The sequence below is a fragment of the Sinohyriopsis cumingii genome, chromosome 13, assembly GCF_028554795.1.
Source record: "Sinohyriopsis cumingii isolate HCF-2022 chromosome 13, ASM2855479v2, whole genome shotgun sequence".
Taxonomy (NCBI): Eukaryota; Metazoa; Mollusca; class Bivalvia; order Unionida; family Unionidae; genus Sinohyriopsis; species Sinohyriopsis cumingii.
The window spans coordinates 37,841,070-37,866,393 of NC_142973.1; the positions used below are offsets into that span (position 1 = coordinate 37,841,070).

General features: G+C 33.5%; 1 protein-coding gene across 1 annotated transcript; it reads left to right on the plus strand.

Annotated features, from left to right (window-relative positions):
- Positions 1-6,408: 6,408 nt before the first annotated feature.
- On the plus strand, positions 6,409-9,806 carry LOC149785228 (uncharacterized). Its single transcript, XM_089979892.1, has 3 exons — positions 6,409-6,583; positions 8,272-8,381; positions 8,548-9,806. The coding sequence occupies exons 1-3, from the start codon at positions 6,409-6,411 to the stop codon at positions 8,719-8,721; spliced, it is 459 nt and encodes a 152-aa protein (XP_089836018.1). The 3' UTR covers positions 8,722-9,806.
- The last annotated feature ends 15,518 nt before the right edge of the window (positions 9,807-25,324 follow it).

Below are 25,324 nucleotides of genomic sequence, written 5' to 3' on the forward strand. Positions count from 1 at the left end.
ATTTCGAGAAATTCGCGTCTTGAGAAAGGAGGTCGAGTACAGCACATGCTTTAAGAAGATTGTATCTGATGTACATATTTGAACCATTACGTGCTCTATTTAAAGTTTTGACATGGACCCTTCTTTTACATTTTATGTATGTGGGATAGATTCCACCCAAGAATGGAGTCCTGGTGAATTTTGTCTAGAGGAAACAACGAATTATGGGGCGTTCGATGGCTACAGGGTATGAAATTACGCAAATGGTAATAGACTGTGTCGATAGTTTGTACTAAATGAACCTCTACTTATAGGATATTGATTTCAGCGCCTCTTGGAAAATTATTGAGCTGCCATTTTCTTCAGTTCCTCTCTTTTCACCTGACATTACAGGCGATCAGACGGTGAGATGCAGGTTCGTGATGGGGTGTGAATTTTTTGTCCAGTTTGTAAGCATGAAAACTCGCCAAACACTCCAGATGCAACAATGAAGACGTGGCTACAGTATTGAGAACGAGCTTCGAAGTGGCTTGGAAATATCTTGATCAACCTTATAAACGCAGGCGGGGACAGATTAACAGCAGTGTAGTTCTTGTTTAACCTCGAGAGATCCTATGAATACGGTGTCGGAATGTGTCTCAAACTAGCGATATTGTAATGATCGCCGGTAGTTTATTGTTCCATAAAAGGAAAGATTTCAGAATTGCCTAGGTCTCTGATCTTGCCAGATAGACTCTCAGCCGTTTCTTTGAGTTTTGCCTACTGCATTAGAAGACAAAACGAGGAACCTACTTCTTCGTGAAAAACAAAGGGCAACTTGACTATGTATATCGCGGTAGAAGATGGGTAGAGGATATTCTGAGTTCCATAATTTCGTCTGATGCATCCATACAACTATACTTAGTTCGCTTTATGATGGGATCTGAGCAGGAAACATCATTATATTTATCCACAGCTTCAGTGTGTAAGTCAATAAGATCGATATCAGTATAATACATCCCCGGATGTATTGACGTGCCTTGGCCGTCTATTAGACTGTCACGGTACTATCCAAGACGGTAACTTTATTTTCATGATATGGCTACCTAATCGGTTAGGACGGCTTTCCGAAATCAAAAATAGTCAGTATGGGTATTTGGCGTACGGACGGCAATATTGACGTATGTACTGCCAGAGTAATGGTAATGTTAGGCGGTCTGACGAAACCTGACGAGATAGTGGAAGATAAGTAAAGGAAGTCACGCGATCATTGAACGGTATGGATCGAAAGTCGGACGGCTGGATGGTACGTTGGGCTGCCAAGAAGGCATGACAACTGAGGTGCAGCTCGACAGTATTAATATAGAGACGCAGGGTTGGACAGTACGTTTGGCGGCCGAGACGTCATAAAATTTGAGGTGCGACTTGACTGTATGGATCGAGAGCCAGATGGCTAGACGGTACGGTCGGTAGCCGAGACGGCATAAAAAGTGAGGACCTGCTGGGTGGCATTGTTCATTGAAGTCATATAAATCCCATGCTTCTGGATTTACCGGTCCGAACTCCATTTCGGACATGTGGAAAGTCCTACGCGACTGTCAGCATACAATTGGGTTGAATATTCCTCAACAGTTTCTGACATCTTGGCTAATGCAAAGGAAAAGGGAAGGACGAGGAGAAATTGACAACAACTGATAAACTCTAAACTACATTTGTAGTGTTACAATATACTCACCTGTAACTCCAGAAACGGTGTGGACGTTGAAGAATTGGGAGCATACTCCATTTCCCCACCTGTTCCAGCGTCGTCAACCATGCTAGATAGCTGCTCTGTATAAGGTGAATGTTCAAAACATCAGTACTCTCAGTACTTTTATTTCCGACGTTCTCTCCTGTTTCTTCAAGGTTTCCTTACTTAAAACGGTCGACCATGCGTTCTCCGACCAATGGTACACATGATGAACGTATTTGACGGTGTATACTTGTATATATGAGATACGAGTCGCGAGATTTCTGACTAGCTTTGCATTCCTCCATGTGGCTTACACAGTCGTCTTAGTTATTTCAGATACGACAAAGTAATAAAATAAAAAAAGGCAAATTAACTGCGTTACGAACGCCAGATAGTCCTCTACGCAAAGGGTGTTAAATAAATTGACAGTGTGCGCGAACACTAATTTCAACACGTTCTTTTACTATAAAGTCGTACAGAGAACGCAGAAAGTCCCCATAGATGACACAGTTTTATATAGTTATGGCTAAAATTCAAGACATAATGTATAACTCCTGTAGAATAATCGTCAATACATCCGAAAATAACAATGGATGGGATGAAAAGTTGCACAAATTTCCAATTGATTTCGGGAGGGGAAGTGAACGATGTTGTCAGATCACAAGCGAAAGTTTATAAATCGCGCAAGTTGTAGGAAGCAATAAGAGGTATTGGGCAGGAGTTATTGCCGTTTGTCGATATACAATGGACAGAAAAGACGAATTTTCATCTTTGTGAAGGCTGGAATTGGGCTGGATTTGGGCGGAAGTAGCGGTTATATTCCTAACATTGTCATAGGAGAATGTATTCGAACGAGAAATATAGTATCATGCCAGTGTTCCCTCAGTTGGGGTATATTTCTTCAGTCAAACTTCTAAATGGTAGTAATATAATACGATCGTAGTAATATAATACGATTGAAAAGTATCTTTTGTATATATAATTTTGGTACATTATTTCTACCTCCCAAGCAGCAGAAGTGCGTCCATTACTGAATGGGCTTTCAAACAAGAACCTGCACGAACGAGATGAACACCCACCTTTCTGTATTCCACCTTTCTGTATTCGCTGAAGGTGGACCTTGCAGCATGTTCTTAGAAAATATTTGGACAACAAACATGATCTCCTGGTAACAACCGCTGACACAAAAGCATGCATACTGAGCTGAATTCTGCCTCCTATCGCGTAAGCGATTAATTAGAAACGCTTATCAAACTCGCAGAAATGTTACCTAATCACTTGAAGACCTTTCCGAAACACTTGATTAGCTTACGAAACCACTCAAAGAGCTAAGAGAACCACTCGAAGTGCTTATCAAGCAACTCGAATCGCTGACCAAACTACTCTAAGTGATTACTCAATAAGTTGAAACATACTAGGTATGCATCCCAAAAGCCGTCCCCCATACACCACATCCCCTTCAGCAACCTATGAGGAAAACAGTAACTTTGAGCCCCGTCTTCTGAGATATACTAGGAAACAGAAAACAAAATAGCGCCTATGGTCCATCATTCATCACAAACACATTCACGTTGAAAATCGGTCTTAGGTATAGGGCAACATGTTTATAGATATGTGTGTATGCATGTTTGTATGGGGCTGTACGTTAATATAGACAATAAAGTGCAAAAGAGAATAAATGTCACCAATCTAAGGAGATCAACATGATCAAATTATATATGATGTGTCCTATACTGATTTCTTCACTGTATTTGGCACTAGCAATTAATTAAAGAAAATAGTTCAAATGGGAACACCAAAAATTCTCCACATGACATGATTTATCAAGATGTGTGTATATTTTCATTAGGTATTCATGGTGGCCAACTATTACATTTTGAAGATTTGTACTACCCAAAGTTGGGATGAGGATAAAATCAAAGATCGATCTAAATCTCTTAAAGAAAGGCTTGCATCACCTTCATGTACAACGACTATGCGATTTCGATGGATCGTACAAAAACACTGAGTCATTAACCGGACGTTTGTGCGAACACATTGGTATAGGCAGCTCTGCAGTCAACAGAAGGAAGTTAATTCTGGTTTCTCGCAAGTTGCTTGGAGATGTCTTAGACCTATTCAGGATGGAGAGCCACTTGTGAGAGACAGGCGAAAATAACAGAGACCAAGGATATACAATTCGGATGAGTATATTTAACCATTAAAGAAGAAAAGACAATGTTTGTACCGTATGATCGTGAGCACAGTCATTCAAATATGGCGTACACCTATGACAAACAAGCCGTCATGACCAGGAAAGATAATTTGGAAGATTCGTCATATACAGCAGATTCAGACCATTGCAAAATTTTGCATGCAGTAGATACTAGGGTTAGAGCAAGAGATGACGTGTCACAGTCCTTTGTGGAAAAACAATGCCAAGGATGGGTTTAGAAATTATACATCCGAAGATATCCAGATGGATAAAGTCGCGTCAGATGGATTTTTTTTTTTACTAATGATGAAAGACGAGGTTTAGACCGCACAAGTAGTGCAGAGTTAGTACTAGCAGAAAAGACTGGGAAAGATGAAATCAAATTATATCATGGTCTTTGCAATAATTTAGAAACTCATAGTATCACTGACAAGGAAGCTGAGAAAATGAAATTTGAAGATTCCTGTGCAGACGATTGCAAAAGTTCTTCTAAAGGAGATGAAATCTTTAGATCAAACGCTTACGTAGTACAAGGATTTGTTCAAGATCGTGAAACATGTACGGATAAAGATGAGGTGAGCCTTTTAAATGATAGTTCAGACAATATACCGGTTGAGAATTTCGACGTCTCATGTTCACAGGATATCACAGAAGAATCTAAGTGCTTGAGTAAAAGTGCAAACGTTGAGGACGATAGGAGTAGCTCTGATGGAAAAGAAATTATGGAGAAGGAAGACAATGTTTCCGAACCATAACGCAAAATAGAATTGCCAGAATCTTTTGAAGTATGCTTGTCAAATGACGAGTGGACACAAATTTAACCAAGTAAATACGAAAATCAAAGAAAATTACGTGGAAATTGGACAGACATTTTAACTCATAAGGTGTCGAAAACGGATCCATCTTGTGTACTTAGGTTAACATATAACAGAGTGAGGAAAAAAGGAACTCGCCAAAAAAAATCTCGTTATTTATATGGGAAAGCCAACTGCCATTTTGAAAAGTATGCCCAATTCATTTTTGAGATACAGAAGAAGCCGAAAAGTGTATCCAAAAAGGTGTACAGATCAAAGTGACAAGAAAAGGTGAAGTTAGACACAAAGAATTTGAAGAAAGGCGGCGGCAGTTACGTGGTAAGAAACGAGAAGAATATAAACAAGAGATAGAAAGGTCTGGTTCATCTAAGTTTCATTATGAGATATTAAGCAGAATGGACAAAACTGCATTCGATGCTGGAAATCGTACCGACGCTTCTACTAAGCAAGTGCTACGAAATCTACAATATGAGAGAAACAAGGAAAACAACTTGGACGATGATGACTGGAAAGATTTGGCTTTAACGAAACAAAATTTGGAAGACTGTGACAAAGAAAGTTCGCATGTACGCGATTATGTTCAATTCCTTTCCCTTTCACCTTTTACAGTGATACTCTTCACAGAGAAACAGCTGCATCTTCTTCGTAATAAGGTGAAGACCGACGAGGGTGTGTTGTACCTTGATGCTACTGGCTATGTTGTTTGCAAATTAAAATATTCAAATAAGGAAATATTTTATTATGCTGCGGTTTTAAAGGGCCACAAATCAAAGGCGCCCCCTATCCAAATTGCACAGATGATAAGAAACGAGCACAAGAAACCATGATTTCTCTCCTTCTTGCTAGAGTTAAACAAGCATCGCTCGCTTTATATAGGACATGGACGTTGGTGCAGCCAGCCCGTATAAAATTTAATTATTCGTGGGCTATGATTAATGCTGTTCTTTTGATTTGCAATCAAGAAAACATAACACGGTATTTAAACAGAGCCTGGGAAATGGCAAGTAAATCATCTTCGCTAGCTAAATTCACGAAGGTGCATTTATGTTCGGCTTATCTGATCCAACGAGTGCGCGACAGACTTTTAAAAGTGACAACTGACAAAGGACTGGCCGAGTACTGCACATGTTTTTGCATTGTTGCAAAACCCGTATACTTTAAGTCAAGCCGCCGACCTATATTCTTCCATATGTATAGGTTTGGGTTCAGAGTTTGTGACCAACACTGTACAGGAGTCCGTTGAGAAAATTCAGAGAAGAATATCATTACTTCTACATGCGGATGAGGTGTCGAGTATACATGCAACATAATTGGAAACTACCATTGAAATTGAGACAGGCGTGACAATAAGGACTTCATCGCCTTTCCAAAAATGCTTTGAAGTCATTAGGTCGCAAAACAACGAAATGACGAAAAAGTGTACTGAAACAACATGCCGAAGCAATCCATACCACAGTGTTAAAGCACTTGTTGTAATTGAATCGTACTTACATATCTATCCACTTTGGAGTTGTTTGCTTTTGAAGCAAGAAACTTCATCACAAGATCGTACCAGAGACATAAATCGCTTCGTAGAATATTGGTTCCGGATTGTGAAATACGACATCTTAAAGACGAAACTCTGACAGCGTGCTGGAAGATTTGTCAGGATGTTGCATTTAAACATAATTGGAAGATGTAGGGAATAAGAGAATAGTATGAAATCAACAATGCGTCAAAGAAGAGTAAAGGGAATCGAGATAGAAACACCCGCAGTTAAACAAGACGATATTGACGTGTCAAAGGAACAGTGGAGAAGGGAAGCAAAGACTTCACAGACTACACCGAGGTATTTCTCGCCTCCCAAGAAGATTCCAACTCCAAAAGAAAGGAAAAGCCAAAGATGTAAAGACGACCAAGCGACCATCTGATGTCATGGAGCAAGGTGAAAACATGATAAAGAAGAGTGAAATTACAACGTTCTACCCGGCTTTATCAGAAACGAAAGAGAACTTCTACAAAAGTCTCTAATCGTTAGATCAGACAAGGCTTATCAGCCTGGACATGGACTGGAAAATAAACACAACAATTGTTGGCTTAGTTCCCTGATACAAGCAATGCATAATTGTGAAGGATTGCTTCATTCCACAACCAGTACAAGCACCACCTTCAGTAAGTATCAGTTTTCGTCACTGAATTATTATTTACATGCATAAACTGATTATGATGGTTATAGTAACAGCATATCAAGCTTGTACAAAAATGTTTCGACTGTTAACGGTACTTTGTAGAAATCAAATTTAGTTAAAGATTTGTATTATTTCAGATTTAAACTTACATACATTCTGATTTTTGTAATATGTAAATTGTTCCAGATTATTTGGCAATGTTACACTTGCAAATATAATCTTCAAATGTTTTCCATGTTTCTTTTTATGATATAAAATATATGACCCTTTGTCTACTTGTGTAAGTTCGTTTGAAACCATGCTCGCCGTTACTGACACCCCCCTTCATCTTCTTGCTTCCATGTGGTGGACCATAGCAACCATTTTTTAAAAGATTTCCAATGCCAAATAATTCATAAGAGACTATATATTAATATCATTAATGCAGACCGTTAGGGTAATCACCCATGGCTGTAGTTACCACAAATACGTCCTATTTTCCACGCTGCAAACTATTCTTCTAGACTGTCACCTTTTGTACTTAATTTTCATAATCAGACCATTTTTACAACTATAACAGATTTTGTGCGTTTATTCTCAACAATACGGCGTGACACCCGTTTTACAATTAATTTCATTTTTGTCGGTGCCTTCATACATTGAAACATACGTATACTCACGTCCCACACGCACGTGGGTCTGCATAATATTCTTCCATGTAAGGAAATACTATCAGATCTTTACAATCTTTACATTTTTACATTCTTAACGTCTGAAACGACTTTTATCTTCGTCGTTTTTATGTGGTGGATGATGTCTAGTACGATTTATCTTCATTCTGGTACAAATATTATTACGTTATGCATAACAGTTTATTTCAACAAAGGTTTGTGTTCTGCTTCATATCAACACGATGTTTAACAATCTGGAATGTTAGCTTTCTCCGTGTTTGATAATAAAGACATAATCCGCGTTGAAGCAAAAGTTATAATTTAAGACAATAAATATTGGGTTTTTTTAAAAATAAAAAAACCAACATAATTTTGTGTACAATTGTATTGGGAAGACATTTTTTTATATCTCCGCTACAGTAAATTGTATGCGGTTAACATACTACTAAACGGCCTGACGATGAAAGTCTAAAAAGTCATCATTAGAGATGATGATAATGATAACGATCATCATCATCATCATCATCATCATCATCGTCGTCGTCGTTGTCGTTATTATAATTATTTTTCAGTAGTTTTATTTTGTTACAATTATGAGGTGTATATTCTTTGTGAAATTGACAAACATTTGGCACATAAAGATGTCTCAATGATGATTACAATCTGATTTATGATAGGATATTATTATTATTATTAATGTTGCTGTTGTTGTTGTTTTTAATTTTATGTATATATTTCGTTATTTACTATCCAGTTTCAGAAGGAGGGATAACAGATCCAGTCCTGGATATTTTACAGGAGAAAATGCATCTTCTTCTTAAGGAAACTGATGAAAAAATCGTACATTCAGTGGACGACATATTGGTATGTATAGAAACCTTGTTTAATAGGAATTTCAAAATTATATTCACGAAAGTCCATGGAAATACGGTACATCGTATACTGTAATGTTAAAATAAGTCTTAAAGCATGTGTGAAAACGTAATGAAAATAATATGACTGTTTCAATACAATTCTTGTTCTTTTATAGGATGTAATACAAGCTGTGCCAGAGTATCGAGAAATTGAAGTTGGTGAGCAACAGGATCCTTCTGTTTTGTTTCAGGACCTATTAGCCAGTCTGCACGACGTTAAATTCTTTGAGCCATCTACTTTGTACTATGAACACCAATGCATAAACTGTGGAGAAATAATGAACCTTTAAAATTATATATAGCTTTCACGGTCGATTTATAATTTGCGGTGCAGAATCAGATTTCTACGTAATAACCTTCATCAGCATAGATAAGTTTGTACTGCAATGAAGTAATTTTCTGTTAAAGACGATTTCTTGAAATAGAGAGCTGTGACTACCATATGTAATGCTGGCGATAGTAGTATCACTTAATTATCTAAGGTCAATTACCAACAAAGTTATAGTTCGTTCTTTTCACCTTATGCCCATTGTTAAGCATAACTGAGACATGTTCAGCTAATGGTCCCTTCACTACGCATCTTTACCAGGATTGATATGATATACTGGTGACGATATATATAAATGTTAATAATACATCGCATTTAATAACTTATTAGATACTGCATGTACTTGATATATAACCGATGTTTTGTATTACTTTCTTTGTAGTTCTTAGCATGTTCGCTTCCTACCTGACTTACGAAAGATTTTTTCTCACGGTCTAGTATATACCTGTTTAAATACTTAAACATTTTACCATGTGCGCTGTATTTCGTAGTTAAAGGACCTCTGCTTTTTGAAAGTGTATATAATATTACATGTTAATTTTGAATTTAAGGTTTAGATGCATTGTTTATTAAAGTCCATATACTTTATACGGAGAGAATCTATATTTTAGATATTCATTGTCGAAAGATCTAATTCTTGTTTGATATCTGGTAAAACATACCAAATTAAAGAAATCACTTTTGTGATTGCACTGTAAATAAGACAATCACACAAAGACATTTTAAAGATATCTTTAATCTGAAGAACTGTGATGGCGTTGTCTTTGATATTTGGTGGATTGTGCAAGTTTTTAAAGTTTAAAAACTCTAATATGAGAAAAGAGAATTCGGATATGATTTGGATAATATAATATATGCACGTACACAGCAATAGTATCATTATGTATCATTTTCACACATTATTGGAGAATGTTTTTATTATTATATTAAAAATCAATAAAGAATAAATTTGTCAAACATATCATTTCCTTTATCTAGAACAGAAAATTGTCAGAAGAGAAGGCATATCTGTTCATGGTAGAGATGACAGTTCAAAGGTGTTTGAACGAATTTTTTAAAGAGGAGGTACTCCTTGGCAGCGAATCTGTGTAAGTATCATAAAGTTGTACTTTTTGTCCGTATTCTTTCGATTGTTGTATGAGCTCTCACTCCTTCCTCTGATACAGTATGAACTTGTTTACAACTATTTCGGAGTTACTGCTCCAATGAAAAAAGCAAGGAAAAGAAGAAAGGGAAAAATCAGTTATATTATCCTCCTTTGGTTTGATCTTAACTGTGTTTATTCCTTTGATGAAATAGTTAAATGGCTACATCTCTTCCTTCTTTCCAACAGCATTTTCGTAAATACATGAATACTAAGATACAGGTCTTCTGACGTAAGCTCACTGTGTCAATGTTTGGAGTAGGTGCATTAAAAATATATGTCTGCTGCTCTGTGGAATAATGCCAATGTGATCCCAACTCAGTATATGTCAAGTGTTTTTTTTTCTACGAAAACGATTGTGTTTATAAGTTGATAGATTAAACTTTTGCGTCACAACAACTAAAAAATATAGCAATGACAACACATTAAATTCATAATGTTATAGATACTTTGTCAAAGCGCAAAACATTATGAGTGAATAAATAAGTCGCCAAATAGGCAGAGAAATATACTCATGTATATTCAAATAATTGTCAATCAAATCATTATGATCTTTTTAATACATACAACTTAAAGGAAAATAGCACAAATAAGCATTGATCGGTTTCATTTTTATTACTTCTCCTATTCAATATTGTTCATGCAGTGTTCGTAAATGCTGTTACACCCAGGAGATAAATTTTGGTGTATGGAGTTCCAAATGGCTCCGTTTTATGTTCGTTCTTATTTACTATGTATTTTAACCACTAGACTGTAACTAGAACTGTATTGCTTATTCATGAATTGATACTTGTAACATTGAATACATGCTGTACAACTTTTCAGACTATTGACGAATGGTCATTGCAGTGGTTGATTGACTTTAACTTTTATCGTGTACGTTCGAGCCATTTTCTCCTAAACTATAATTCTGCATATAAATTTTATAATTTGTTTGTTACCACACACATATATGACTAGCAATTATTAGTCTTGGCAGTTGGATAATATATACTTATGATATATCTTCGGTTGACCTGAAACATAAATGTCTTGTAACATTTTTAATATAAATTAAACATATTTGTTTAGATGGATATGTTTTACATACATCTGCCTTTTGCTTGAACACGTTGATTCGGTTTTTGGATGTGTGTTCGGCTACAAGCTATTGTTATTTACAGAAAGTACAATTTGATGCTTGGAGATTGATTGATTGATTACTTACGTCTCTGCTTCATGTCTTGTTGATTTTTAACATCTCTCATTGATGTGACAAAGATGTATAATCTTAAACCTAGAATACTTCTTCTTTAACTTTTGTTAGAGTTAACAAAACTAGACATTCGTTTCTTCTCTCCGGATAACACTCGCTGATTGAATTAAAGGTGAAAGTATATACTGATATTCAGAAGTAAACTTGAAGCTAAGACAACACATTTCGCTGCCTATTTCTTCGTTCAGTTAAGGAAACTTTAGAACCTATTGTATTGTTTGATATTATGATTTGTATTCTAACCACTCGAGAGATTCTTTTTGACATGTGATGAATGTATGCAAAATGCATAATATTACAGATTTATTTGCAAAAATCCTATACAACAAATGAGGAAATTTGTCCAATTGTTTTGTCAACTTTTTATAACAGTGACTGCAATTAATTTGGTATATAGATCGTCTAATTTGACTACTAATTTTCATATTCTCTTACTTTACTTCAACCAGTCGTATATTAAAGGCCTGAAAACCTAATATAATTAGGGAGTACTAAACATATGATTTATCCCCTTATTTAAGCAATGACATGACATTCTTATGCCTATTCTTTTTTACATATGTACTCTTGTACAATACTTTCCACGAGTCGTTGATTACCTAATTTAGGACTTCGTCCATTAATAAAATTCTCTTTTATTGCGTCTACTGATTTTGTATAAATCATGTATGTTTGCATATAATTGTATGAAACCAAAATCGTTATGAGCTTCTATCTATGTAATTTTAATCGATTATATGGGAAAGGGCTTTTACTTGTGATAACCTGTATATTAAATGCATTAGTCAAAGTAAAGCACCAGCTATGACTGAACTACAGACAACCAACCTATACAGATATGTTAAGTCTATTTTTAGGAAGGACTACGTTATATATGTTTTTTTTTCATTTACAATGGTTTATTGCTGAGCATCGCCTATTTGCAATTATAGTTACTCTGGTATAATTGACTTTAATCTATGGTTCATAAATATCTTAAAAATTACTGCCAAAGGTGTGGAACGAAAACCACCCACTTTAGAAGGACGGTTCTTGTACAGGCAGCTGATGTTCTTATAATCCTTCTGAAGAGATTCAATGCATCATTATCCAAACTGCAGACAAACCTTATAATAAACAGGTAATTGAATCAATTAATTACATTACACGAAGCTTCTGTTTAATTACCCTGAATAGATCTCTGTTTGCCCATTATGCAGCCAATAGGGATGTGATTATCTTTGTATTGTAAACAGATCTGCCGATGATAGTCTTGCACTTTGAGATGTTCGATTACTTTCTTCCTTCTAATGTTCCTCTCATTTACTTCAGATTATCTAACACACTCTACTGACCAAAAGTCGTTCACGTCCAATGAAACAATTTTCACACATATTGCGTTAATATTCATTACTACACGTACACTATGAAATCTGATTTTATGTGAGGTGTTTTCTTCTTTTTCTTCTCATATCTTACTGTAATAGTGTCTCATAGTTGGTAAAAGCACATCTTTATCACATAATTATTGTTTGACATAGCTATGTATGCACATAGAACCTGCAACGTTTTACTCGGAAGTAGTTGTTTCCACGACTTGAAAAATAACGTTCAAACTCTATAATTTTCATACAGGTATCTGAAATCTCTATCCTTCTTGTGAATGCATCATTAAGAGGCATCCACATAACAAAACGCTAGCAATATAAATGATTAATGTAATGAGAGGCACTTTTATTCGACACATTTGAATAACGTGTTTTTTTGTATCCATTCCAGTGGCATACGCTTGTAGTGTCAGTGTTTTTACATCTTAAAGACTGTATACATGTAGAAAATAAACAATATGATTCGGTGAACATATTTAATTTCACGTTGAAAAGTTGAGAATGGTAGGCTATGCAAGATGTTAGTCTTACTAAGAATATATATATATATATATATATATATATATATATATATATATATATATATATATATATATATATATATATATATATAGTTACAACTTTTATGGTCTCAAAAGAAAGAAGGAAAAACCAACAAGTTATGTAAAATCAGCAATTTAATTTCCTAACTTATAAAATGAAAAATGATTTAAAGACCAAATAATCCTAAACGTTATATCACTGGTCCAAAAGTAAGGAGTGTTCCAATGCTGAATATGCTGATGTATAATAATCTTAATGTATCACACTTATATCACCTAAATGTTTTTAAAGCGTCTTCAATAAAGAAGAGTTTTAGTCCAAAAAATAAATGGGCTCTTTGTAATTCCAAGGGATAATTTATATAAATAACTCCTCTCAAATTATAACTGAATACAACTGAAAGTAATTGCACTCGAATGATATTAAAATAGGAATCAAATACTTATCAAAACCCTGTATAAAATCCCAAGTCACACTAACATGAGCAGGTCAAATGACCATGTCAACTTGTTTATAAATATTACCTTAAAATACAACACACCACATTGGACAAAAGCTAGTTCTCTAAACATTTGTTTACGAATGGCTGAAACTACAACCTACAATCATGGATGAAAGTAACGTGAACACACGCACATTATATATAATCGACATATAATTCAATTAAAAAAGTTAAGATCATAGAGGTAGACTGCTGCGGATGAATCTGCTCTGAGATAGTCTGTACTTTTCACAATTCTATATTTGCATGAACGTGTTTTCTAGTGTAAAATACCGGTGCATGATAGCTCTATCCTACCTCACAAAAGAGTGACATTTATCGTGACTTGTCAACTATTTGACCTTCTACTGACAGCATTGTTCATACAAGGTAACAAAATGTTCCCAATTTCCATCAGTACTTAAGCATTCTTTCACACTCATCTTCATAAAATTACTTACAAAATATTTAGCTACTAAAGCAGGAAGTGGTTTCAGTTAAGTGATCTGCAGCCATACGTGTTCGACCTAAATATATATGATGATTCATTGGTGTAAGTTTTAGCAAATAAAGTTGTTCCTACATTTGCTAATAGTTTCAAAATTCCTATTCTCATTATCTATTTCTGAAGCTTAACAAATTTCTTGATCAGATGTGAGCCGAAGGCTAGTTAACTATTTCTGTTCGTATCGGTTTATTTTATGGATAAGAGTGGACTTTATTTTCTGATAGTTCGCAATTTTAATCACTGAGCGAGCAGTCCGCATTGCACGATTCGGTCGGGTGTATTGTCATTGCCTTAGCCGTTTTAAGCACTCTTGTTTTCAAAACTAAACTGTTAAAACGTCATTTAAGTGTTTACTGAAATTTTCATATTAACCTAAATTTTGTGTTCTTTCTTACGGTAAGGAAGTTTTTCATAGATGTTTTTGTGATTGATTACTACAGCAACATGTGCCATCTTTACTTAGACCCTCATTGTCCGTTCATAAAGGATCTCCCATTATGCTACAGTGAAGCATATGAATATTTCAAACAATTTCAAAATACTGACACTTGGGTGGAATTTCATATAATTATGCGTTGCAGATGAAGGATTATGTTTGTCAGTACCACTTGCTGAAAAATAAAGATGACTCCAGAATTGAATATTTAGCATAAATGACTTTATGAACAAACTATCTCGGTACATAACTAACGACTTTTCTGAATACGAATAATAGCAAAAATGAAATTTACATTTCGCGTTTCTTATATAAACGAATTGACACTGTTCTCAGTGATATCGAATCTAAAAGGACAACAGTAACAAAACGGACACAGTGAAAATGTTAAATTATAACAAAAATAGTCAAACTGCATTTTAAGACATCGTTGCACGTGCTCATTTAACATTAGCTGTATATATACTCAGTATTTTATATTGACGTAATATGCATCTGCGGGGCTCCGAGTGGCCGAGTGGTCTAAAGCGCTCTCGGTTACGGATCACTGCCATCTCACCTCTGTCTGCGTAGGTTCGAGTCTCGGATTCGGCCAATGTAGGTATGTGAGAAAGCTTGCCAGTAGCTTCTCGAGGGTCGGTGGTTCTTTCCAGAGATTTCCCAGGTTCTTACTCCACCATTAATACTGGCGGGCATGTATAGCCTATCGTGTGCTGAAAAATGGCGTTAAACCCTACAACAACAACAACAACAACAATATGTATGTTTATATATTTCATCTGAAGGACAATAATTGTTGATTCAGAGAAAGAACAATCTGTTCCTTGGGAATATTAACAATAACGTTGTCATATTAAATTTAAATTTGTTACTTCTTTATTAGAAATAGGAAATCAGTTAATATTTTTATCAATAAGTATTAGATAATTTTTCATAACTGTATTCTGATCAATCGTACAATTCTGAGTAGTCTAAAACCATACGTCCATGTCCTTTCCATTTCTATGTAAAAATGCATTCAAGTGTTTATATATGATGCTATATTAGTAACAATCGTAATATAATATATTTCATTTTTAAATAAAGTAAAATAATGGTAAATATGTATGTATATGCTTATTCAGAGACTTCCATAATTTTATATCAATAATATTAAAATGTATTATCTGCTTTTTAACTTTATGTAGATTTGTGTGAGATTGACCAGTATAATAACGTATTGCGCTCAAGGCTTCATTGACTTTGATACGCATATATGTTGTTGTATGTCTGTACTGCGTGATAATTAAACGTTCGTTTGTAATTATAATTATATAATGTGAATCCCTTCAGAATATTTATGGATGAAATTTATGTTTAAATTAATCATGTTACATTTTATTCGGCTTTCTCTGTTACCGTGTGTTAAGTTGTTAGACCCATGAACTGTACGAGTTGTCAGCGCATTACAAAGCCATTTAGTGCCTGACACTTTCCGTTAGATTCTATCCTTTTCTAATATGTTCTATTTAGTCATTTATATTTATATCATCAATTGCACTGTAAAGTCACAATATTAATGACATACTTACGATATGATTCTTAAATGTTTGACATCAAACATGGTTTCATAATAGCCACGTATGAAAGGAATGTTTAAAATTGTGACAACTTTATAGTGAGTAATTTATGTGTCAGATGTACGTATTGTACTGTTTGGATTGTGATTTGCATCCATTATACCAACACATATTCATCGATAAACACATTCAGTTAAATTAAGTAATCTAAATGGTTTATTTATTGCACAACAGATGCATCATGGGAGATTACTGGGCAGTGGGACATTGTAGGGTTACATACATACATACATACATACATACATACATACATACATACATACATACATATATATATATATATATATATATATATATATATATATATATATATATATATATATATATATATATATATATATATATATATATATATAAATCCCATCTTCGCAATATGAATAATATAAACTTTGTAAATATTAGTACATGAAAGTTGTCTTGCAATCATATTTGAGATACCACTGTATGTATATCAAAGTCAGGTATGATCCATTACGACGATGCTGATATGAGCATTAAAAGAGTTTCTTCTGTCCACCTATGTCCAGGTAAGCTTTGACGATATCAACGAATATGTTAGTAATATCCGTGTAAATGAAATATTAAACACTACTTGCCAGCTGAATGGATACTGCAAATCTGAACGTTTTAGAACGAAACCGCCACTGAAAACCATTTGCCGTGCATTAGTTAGTTTTGGTCAATGTTATCTTCTTTTCATGGATCTGTTATGTGTCTTTTATGGTTGAATAAGTTCCATGTAATTATATATTTTTCCTTATTAACTTTGCAAATGTTTGACAAAGTATACCCTTGATGCAAGTATACAGCAAACTATGCAAACAGATTAACCCAGCTGGTTATGTCAGTAGATGATAACAGGCGAATAGCAACATCTCGTCATTCCGAAATGCACTTGTCACATCTTACTTTATGCAGCTGAAGAACGAACAAATTATTGCCTCTTAAGAACATTGATCTGAACATTTCCAGCTAGCATCTACTTGCCTTGAATATAAAATATGTTTATGTTTCCAAGTGTTAATTCATTTTCCCTGATATAATCACAGCATATGTTCTGCAGACAAACTCGTACATACTGTATTTCGAACGGATCGTGGATTCTGAGGAAACTTCTAAGGTAATTGAGTCAGTAACATAACACTAAAATTCTTTTACCGACATAATTTTAATAAACTGGAGCTTGGTGGTTATATGGCGAACGGTTGTTAACTTAAATTAGTGTTGCAGACTCTCAACCAGAGATACATTGTAAATGCAGCGACTTCAACATTACTGACGCGTAACTGTAACAAAATAAGTTTTCAAGCGCTTTTATTCAGTTAAATGCAAGAATTCAAACATTCGAAACTGCTCATGACTTTCATATATTTTGTTGATGTACAGAAGCATTAATTTCTAAAAAGGAATATTGTGTTATATTACTTTACTAATAAACTTGTTTGTATCCATACCAATTATTTGAACTCAAATGTCTGCAAATTATTTCAAATTGGTTGAAATTAGGCAATTATTACTTTTGCAGGACAAGGAAGCCTGGATTTAAGGAATATTGAATGTATTGAATATATTTAACTTTCACGTTTTAACTTAATTTAAAGATTAACATTAAAATGCACCTTTGTTCACATACTGTTCTGAGCATTTTCAGATCTGAATGTAAATAATACAAATGGAGATAGGAACCACATACAACTCGATGATTGGACTATAGTGTTGTCTCAAAACTAATGATTTAAATGTTGCCCATTGTATATGGAAAATTCCTTATTCAGAATTCGGGAAGGAAAACTTATAATTGCCATGAAATCGTTTGTATTCTTTAAATTAATGGTTTTATGACATGAACCCTTGTAGATCTATTGTGTGTGTAGATAAACCTTATCTGCCCATCCTTTTGATTATGGGGCAACTTTTCGCCAAATCATTATATAGCTACCAAATATTGTGCTACTAAACACGTTTAAGATTTTGTATTTCATAAGCTGACAAACTCGTTCATTTAAGAACTTATCATAGTTACTGGTACTATGGAAGATTGCATAAACCTTCATCATTGCCATATTTCTCCTAATGGTGATCGGTGCATCCATTCCGTGTCATTCGAAAACTTTCTCTAATTACTTTGAATTTAACAACCTCAAAGACAATATTAGTCAAAGTAAATTGTCAATAAAGTGTTTAATATGCATTAATATGCACACGTATGTTTAAAAAAACAATTCCTGCTACTATTGGATCATACATTGCTTTCCACTATATTTGCTTTAAAACAAACTGATGCTATCATCAAAGTTGGCAAAGTTTTGTTGTACGAAAGTGCCTTGAAAACTTTGGAAGGAAAGAACTGGATCAACGACCAGGCAACCAAAAGATTTTCAAGACCTAATATAACTAGTAATGTTCAGGCGATGCATTATCAATATCTGAAGACGGTTTCATGTTTTCTTTTAATAAGAGACTTATGAAAGGCTAGCAATGTTTGTGTTTCTAACTGAAAATTTATTAAACTAAAGAAAAGGCCTTTATACCAAACACAAACATCTTTCATTGAAATTATGCGAAAATCTGACATTCACTTGTTTAAGTAGACACTAATATTATCTCCTGTAAGTGTTTATTCATACGTATTTAAATAGATAAAAATTTTAAGAATGTGCCTATAGGATTTTCTTGTCAGAGTTTGTTTATTCTCTCTAAAGCAATGAAAGCTTAGCATCTATGAAAGATGAATTGCAATTATTCAGTTACAATGAAATTTAGTCTGATTACAATGTATCTATTATTGATGGGAATTTTTTGTGACATTTGGATGTCTTTGAATCTTAATACAGGATTTGAAATTTAATTTCTTGACGTCTTAATTGGCATATACATTTTGAAGTGATAAACTAGAATTGTTTGTATGTTTCTATATACCCTAACAGAATAAACATAACAAGTCACTTGTTTTACAAAAACGATATATATCTCATGAGACAATATATTGCTTAGCAAACAGGCTACACAAATGTAACAGTTGTCTACGTATGAAGAGACAAGCAAGTAAGCTGTGTATAATGTTTCTCAGTACTTTGCATTTTGTGAATATTGCAATAGAATATTTTTATTTTATGGTAGACACGTCACACACACACACACACACACCTCTCTCTCTCTCTCTCTCTCTCTCTATATATATATATATATATATATATATATATATATATATATATATATATCAATGTGTGTGTGCATTTCTTCCCAAAATTGCTTCTTGAGACATTAACAAAGTGACATTACCAATATAGCAACATAACCCTAACAGTACCAAATGTTATATTATACAGAACTTAGTAACAGTGTATTTATTTCACAATTTGTCTACACTAACCGTATTTAAAGCGTTCGTATCAGAAGAAATTTGGTGTTCAGTTAACCTATGACAAGAAATTGGATCTGGTATGTGCAATCTAGTAAATTGCTCCCAAACTTTTTTTTCAACCATCTGATTTTCTTTTCCACGTAACAAGGTGTATAATGTTGCTCTCCGTATTAATTTGAGGACTGAATTATTTATTAGTAGTTTATTTCACGGAGGATGGAAAAAACAAATTATATTTCGCAAAGTGGCGTAAATTCACTAGCTCACTGTATAAGACCTTTGATATAATTTGTGACTAAATTGTAATATTCATGCTACAATTGATAAGTGGACAGACTACACCATGCAACTAACTCTATAACACGTCTGCTCTTGAATATGAATTGTTTTATGTGGCTCAGTTATGTTATTTTGGGTACATTGATACAAAGAGGATATTAGTGCTTTATTAGTTTGATATAAGGCAATATTTCCATACTGAAGTAAAAACATTAAATCTTATTGTTTCCACTAAGCAAATGAAATATTTCCTTATATGACGTCTAGAAAACGTAGATTTTCTTTTTCTTATATTTTCCTTAAGACAAAACCAACTATCGCAGTTTTCTCCATTTCATGGCTTTATTACTAGATCAATAAATAGAGGTTCTCAAAAGGCTCGCAAAAGCTGTACATTATTCAATTACTTTCGTAAATTCATTATTAAATCATTACCCATTTGAAACTATGTTTATCACATTTTTTTTATATATTTTCTTTTTGGAAATAGGAGTGAAGATAGATGAAATAATTATATTCACTGTGACTAGAACAATGCATCTTTCAATTGTTGCGCGTAAAAAAAAATTGGTACAATTATTTACTGTTTTCATAACAAAATGAAGCAATTTTTATTTTCGTTAGAACATTTCCTCCGCGTATTGATAGAATGGGTATTGTGGGAGTAGGAGTATTGTATAAACATTACAATTTAGTAGTATTTGACTCAGTTCAGAAATATCATTTTGTAACAAATATTTTAATAATTCTGAGTATTCTCGTAAGAATTTTAGTTCGTTTCCTTAATATATCGTGAATTGTCTGGTGTTGGCAACCTTCCAGTCTATTTAAGGTCACAGACGGTGTACGCAAAATTCCATTGTTACTAATTTTCGGTTCGCAATCAACAAAGATATATTCTCATATGCTTTCGTTTTCGAATATAAGCAGTATTGTGATGAGAATTAAAATGTTTACTTAAACAATTTTATTACTTTATTTTTTCCTTAAAATGTGTTCCGTTTGACTTACAGTCTAACAAGTATACGATAATATTTGGGTATCACAGCATATCGAATATCATAAAGCCGTGCAGATTTATTAACTGAAATTTGGCATGATTTTTTAAAACAAATAATTTTAAAAATGTGAATACATGATGAGTTTAATGCCTACTTTCCCATATTTGTGGTTCGCTTTTTGGCATTTTTGTTAACGCATCCTCGTTGATTATATAAATATATACCAGAGTGACAACAAACCTGACATATATTTAAGACATTTTCATCATATGGGAGAATTGACAGTACGGAACATAAAAGATGAAGCAGAAAAAGGGGAGAAAAAATTTATGAAATAGGCCTACATTTCTAAATATAGGTAGCAAAGCATACATAAGGGCAGATATATCTATAGCATTGGACAATAAAGTAATTCCAAAAGTTATATTGCTTAAGTTGAGATAAAAGTTGTCACCAAAATCGTAATATCATTTTCTCCCACTAATTCTTTTCAGTATCTCATTATGCGATATATAATAAACCTCAAGAACTAAGACAATATAACTTATGATAACCGCATTATTACTATTACAATATTTTAATCTGATCATAGAAGTTTAACTCTCTTTTCTAACATTGGCAATCGATACAATTTGAATTATTGTGTTGAATGGAGACATGCATATTTTGATATAATTCAATATCTAACACGGAGATTCCATGATCTTCAACGGGAATAGTACAACATTATATAAGTTATTACAATTATTAGATGTTATTTTCATACGTTATGATAATGATGTACATTTGAGAAAAATAAACTCTTATCTAGTTGAAAATGTAAAAGCAAAGGGATCTTCATCTTCAAAATAAGCAAAAATGACAAAATGTCGTTATATTGAATTGGTTGAAATCTACCTTCACTGGTTAAAATTGTTGATGCTCTACACTCGCAGATACCATCCATTTTTTTACACAACTGCGTGTGATCCAGATAGTTTATCAGATTTTACACACTGTCCTTTTTATGAGCATGTTTAACGTGTAACCAAAAGGAACACTTTTAGGAAATCTACTGACGTAAATATTGTAATATTTGATATGAAATGGTGATATATATATATATATATATATATATATATATATATATATATATATATATATATATATATATATATATATATAATCATAATAATAATAATATTGAGGACTTTATATCGCGCCTAACCTTTAGAAGCTCTAAGCGCTTTACAACATTAGACAACACCTATAAGATAAAAAAAAACATATAATGATATGATTACAAAAACAAACACCATGAAATTAGAAAACATTAAAAAACATGCTGAAAATATTTAAGGTAGGAAACATTATTAGGTCTTTAAGTTTGTTCTTGCAGTCGAAATAAGTGAGTTTTGAGAGCACTCTTGAATGTGATCACTGTGTCTTTGTGTCTAAGTTCGGTGGGCAATTCATTCCACGTTGCTGGACCCTGGTATGCAAAAGAACGCTGTCCATGTGACTTTGTTTTCATACAGGGAATAATGAGTATATATTGTACAGCAAAATCTCACCAGGAGAATGGATATGACTGTGGAGTGTTCATCATGATGTCCGCGGAACAAATCACAGAGGGACATCCACATACATCCGATAAGGTAAGGTACGTATTGTTGAGCCAATGCATGTACCTTCCACTGAGTGACACATTCATCTCCACCCATCTTTCAGACCTTTGATTTATGTTTAAGTATGAATTTATGATACATTGTCAATACATTCTTTATAGTAAATTATCGTCATTAAATTTTTTCTGAAAATTTAATTTTGTTTAAGTAATTATTTTAAGTTCGTCTTTTCCAATGTTCTTTTTGTTTTGGTGAAATTTTTCTATAATAGCTTATCGTTTTTTACATTGTTGAGTTTTTTTTAATTATATCTCCGTTATATATAAGCGTCCGTTCAGTTTTTATTAAATACCTTTTAGATATTAAGATCAATATTCCAGTGAATTATTTGTATGCTCCTACTATAAAAGACGTAGAGATAGTGAATTGCTCTTATACACCTTTCTGTCCGAATATCCATATATACGTTAGTCCACAAACTTTATTTTAAAATAATCCTTTGTGTACTTAATTTCTCGTATAGTTTATATGTTACGACTCTATCTTCTTAAATTATATAACAGTAAAAAGCAAACCTGCAAGTTTAGTAAAATTCAACAGACAATTTGTTCCCTAGAAAACAAACTTAAACTTTAAGAGTGTAGTGAATTAAATCCAAATTATTCCTAAACGTTCCATCACAATTAGGAAAGTATAAAAGAAACTGAAGGAATTTCATTATTCTTCAATGTAATGTTGTACCAAGAGTCTTGAATGTCTTGATATATCACAAAAATATAACCGATAATGTCTTTGAGTGAGTTCTCAATAATCATAAAGTAGTGTTTTAGTCCTAGAGATCAATGAGCACTTTGTAATTCTAATGAATACTTTAAAGAAATAGTTCATCCGAATTTATATCTGAACCCAACAGTCCACAGATTGAACTCAAAACCGGAATTATGACTGTATTTATATTTTTTTTTATAAAAAAATCACTTTATGTACATCCCCACTTCACCTATGTCGCAATATCATTTTCTGAAACACTTTTGGAAAATTCCAAACTAAATATACTAAAGAAGTTCGCTTCCAGAACATATTAAATTCATGAACAAATTAAGACTATGAACTGACATTTTAGTTAATATCTTAAAAAGTCATGACAAGTGTCAAGTCGGCCGCAGCTCTACCCTCCATCACGGACAAAATTCAGACATAAAATAAATTTAATAAACGTAACAAAAGAAAAATATATGTTTTTTTACCCATATTGAATCTTTTTTATAGGAAGAATACACGCTGCTAGATGTCGGATAAAGGACCTGATACTGGGGATAGCTAGAGGTTCATTGACTGATTAACTAGTGATACTCTTGTAGATTTACAAGGAGGATCATATCAGTGAAAGCTCCTTTTAAAATACTGGCTACTGGCATTGTTCTTTGAACTATTATTAAAGACGATATATGAAAGAAGCCTTTGAAGCTCCAAATTGGTATGATCTAGATTATTGGCAATCATGGGTGAAAGGTATTTTCGTATATGATAATAGCCTTGATGCAGTGCAACGATCGCGGTTTCGATTTTAATTAGTGAGAAAATTTGAACATAAGCCTCGGACGATTTTCCGTCTTAAATTTATATGAATCATTGAAAGAATAAACGAATGCTAAACAAATCATAGCTAAATTAGGTCAGGCCAGATATACAAATGTTTGTTTCTAATATATCAAGTGACCATAATTAAATCCTCAGGACTTGTGAGCATTTCGAAATGATGTGAAATTGCGTTTTGTCTTAAGAATGTTATTGTAAGAATTTAAATTCATAGAACTATTCATTTGAAAAAATATATACATATTACAGTAATGTATTTGGAGATTTAAAAACGAAGCACTGATAGATATAGATTTTGACATTGTGATAGGTTGCTTTGTTTGCCTTGTTGGTATTAATTTACATCGGTTTTTATAACACTTAGTATTCGCGACTTTCGCATTTTATTGTTCTAAATATGGCTTCTGTGATTTGTCATTAGATTTCTGAAATCAACGGTTTCACCAACATATAGCGTGCACAGATCTTGCATGAAAGAAGTTAGAATACATTCTTGTCTGAGCATCATAAATTCTAATTGATTTTGTAACTCCTGTTTTCGAATTTCTGAGAAATAGATATGTGGCATATGTTTACAAATTAGCCTGTTTTTGCAACGGTATGTACCTCAACCAGTCGTCCTAACTGAAATTAACATGGCACATACCAGATGTTTCTTGAGACATATAGGTTTACGGTACGCAATCAAGGAACATGTTGATATATACCCCATCAGACGTTCGGACGATTTAATATGAGGTGGACAGTGACAAGGAAGGGGAGAAACGTTTTGGTTTTCTTGGTTTTTTACTTAAGGAGGCTATTCTGTCGAAGTTTTTAATAGCCAAATCAGTGGAGTTCCATCTGTATCATTTATTTCTTAGGTGCCGTAGAAGGATTAGAGCTAGATGGGTTTGGTACTAACGTACATATCGTAAACGAGATTTTGTATTACATGCTGGTGGTAAGAGCTGGTCTGGAATCCCCAGTGAGAATCAATGTTTCCAATATAGGTCAGATTCTGTGTTCCACTGCAGGAGGGTAGACTGAGTATCTAACAATGACACTGGAACTGTTTGGTACTTCCTAGGTCATTTTAAGTGTAAGACGGAAGTTAATAGCGAATTAAAAGTACTTTGAAATTATAGCCTGTTTCGATACATTTTCATTATGCCCCATTAAGGAATATAAACCAGCTTAGAAGTATATAGTGTGCCTCTTGTTCAAAGACTATTTTCCTTTAGGAATAAAGATTTCTTGTTTGTATGGCTCTGTTTGTGAGAATTCATGTCCTTTCCCATATATATTGAAATTGCCATATACGCAGACATCTGAAAGAAGTCATCTTCCAGAAGAAGGCGATTGAAAACACATGAAGTAAAC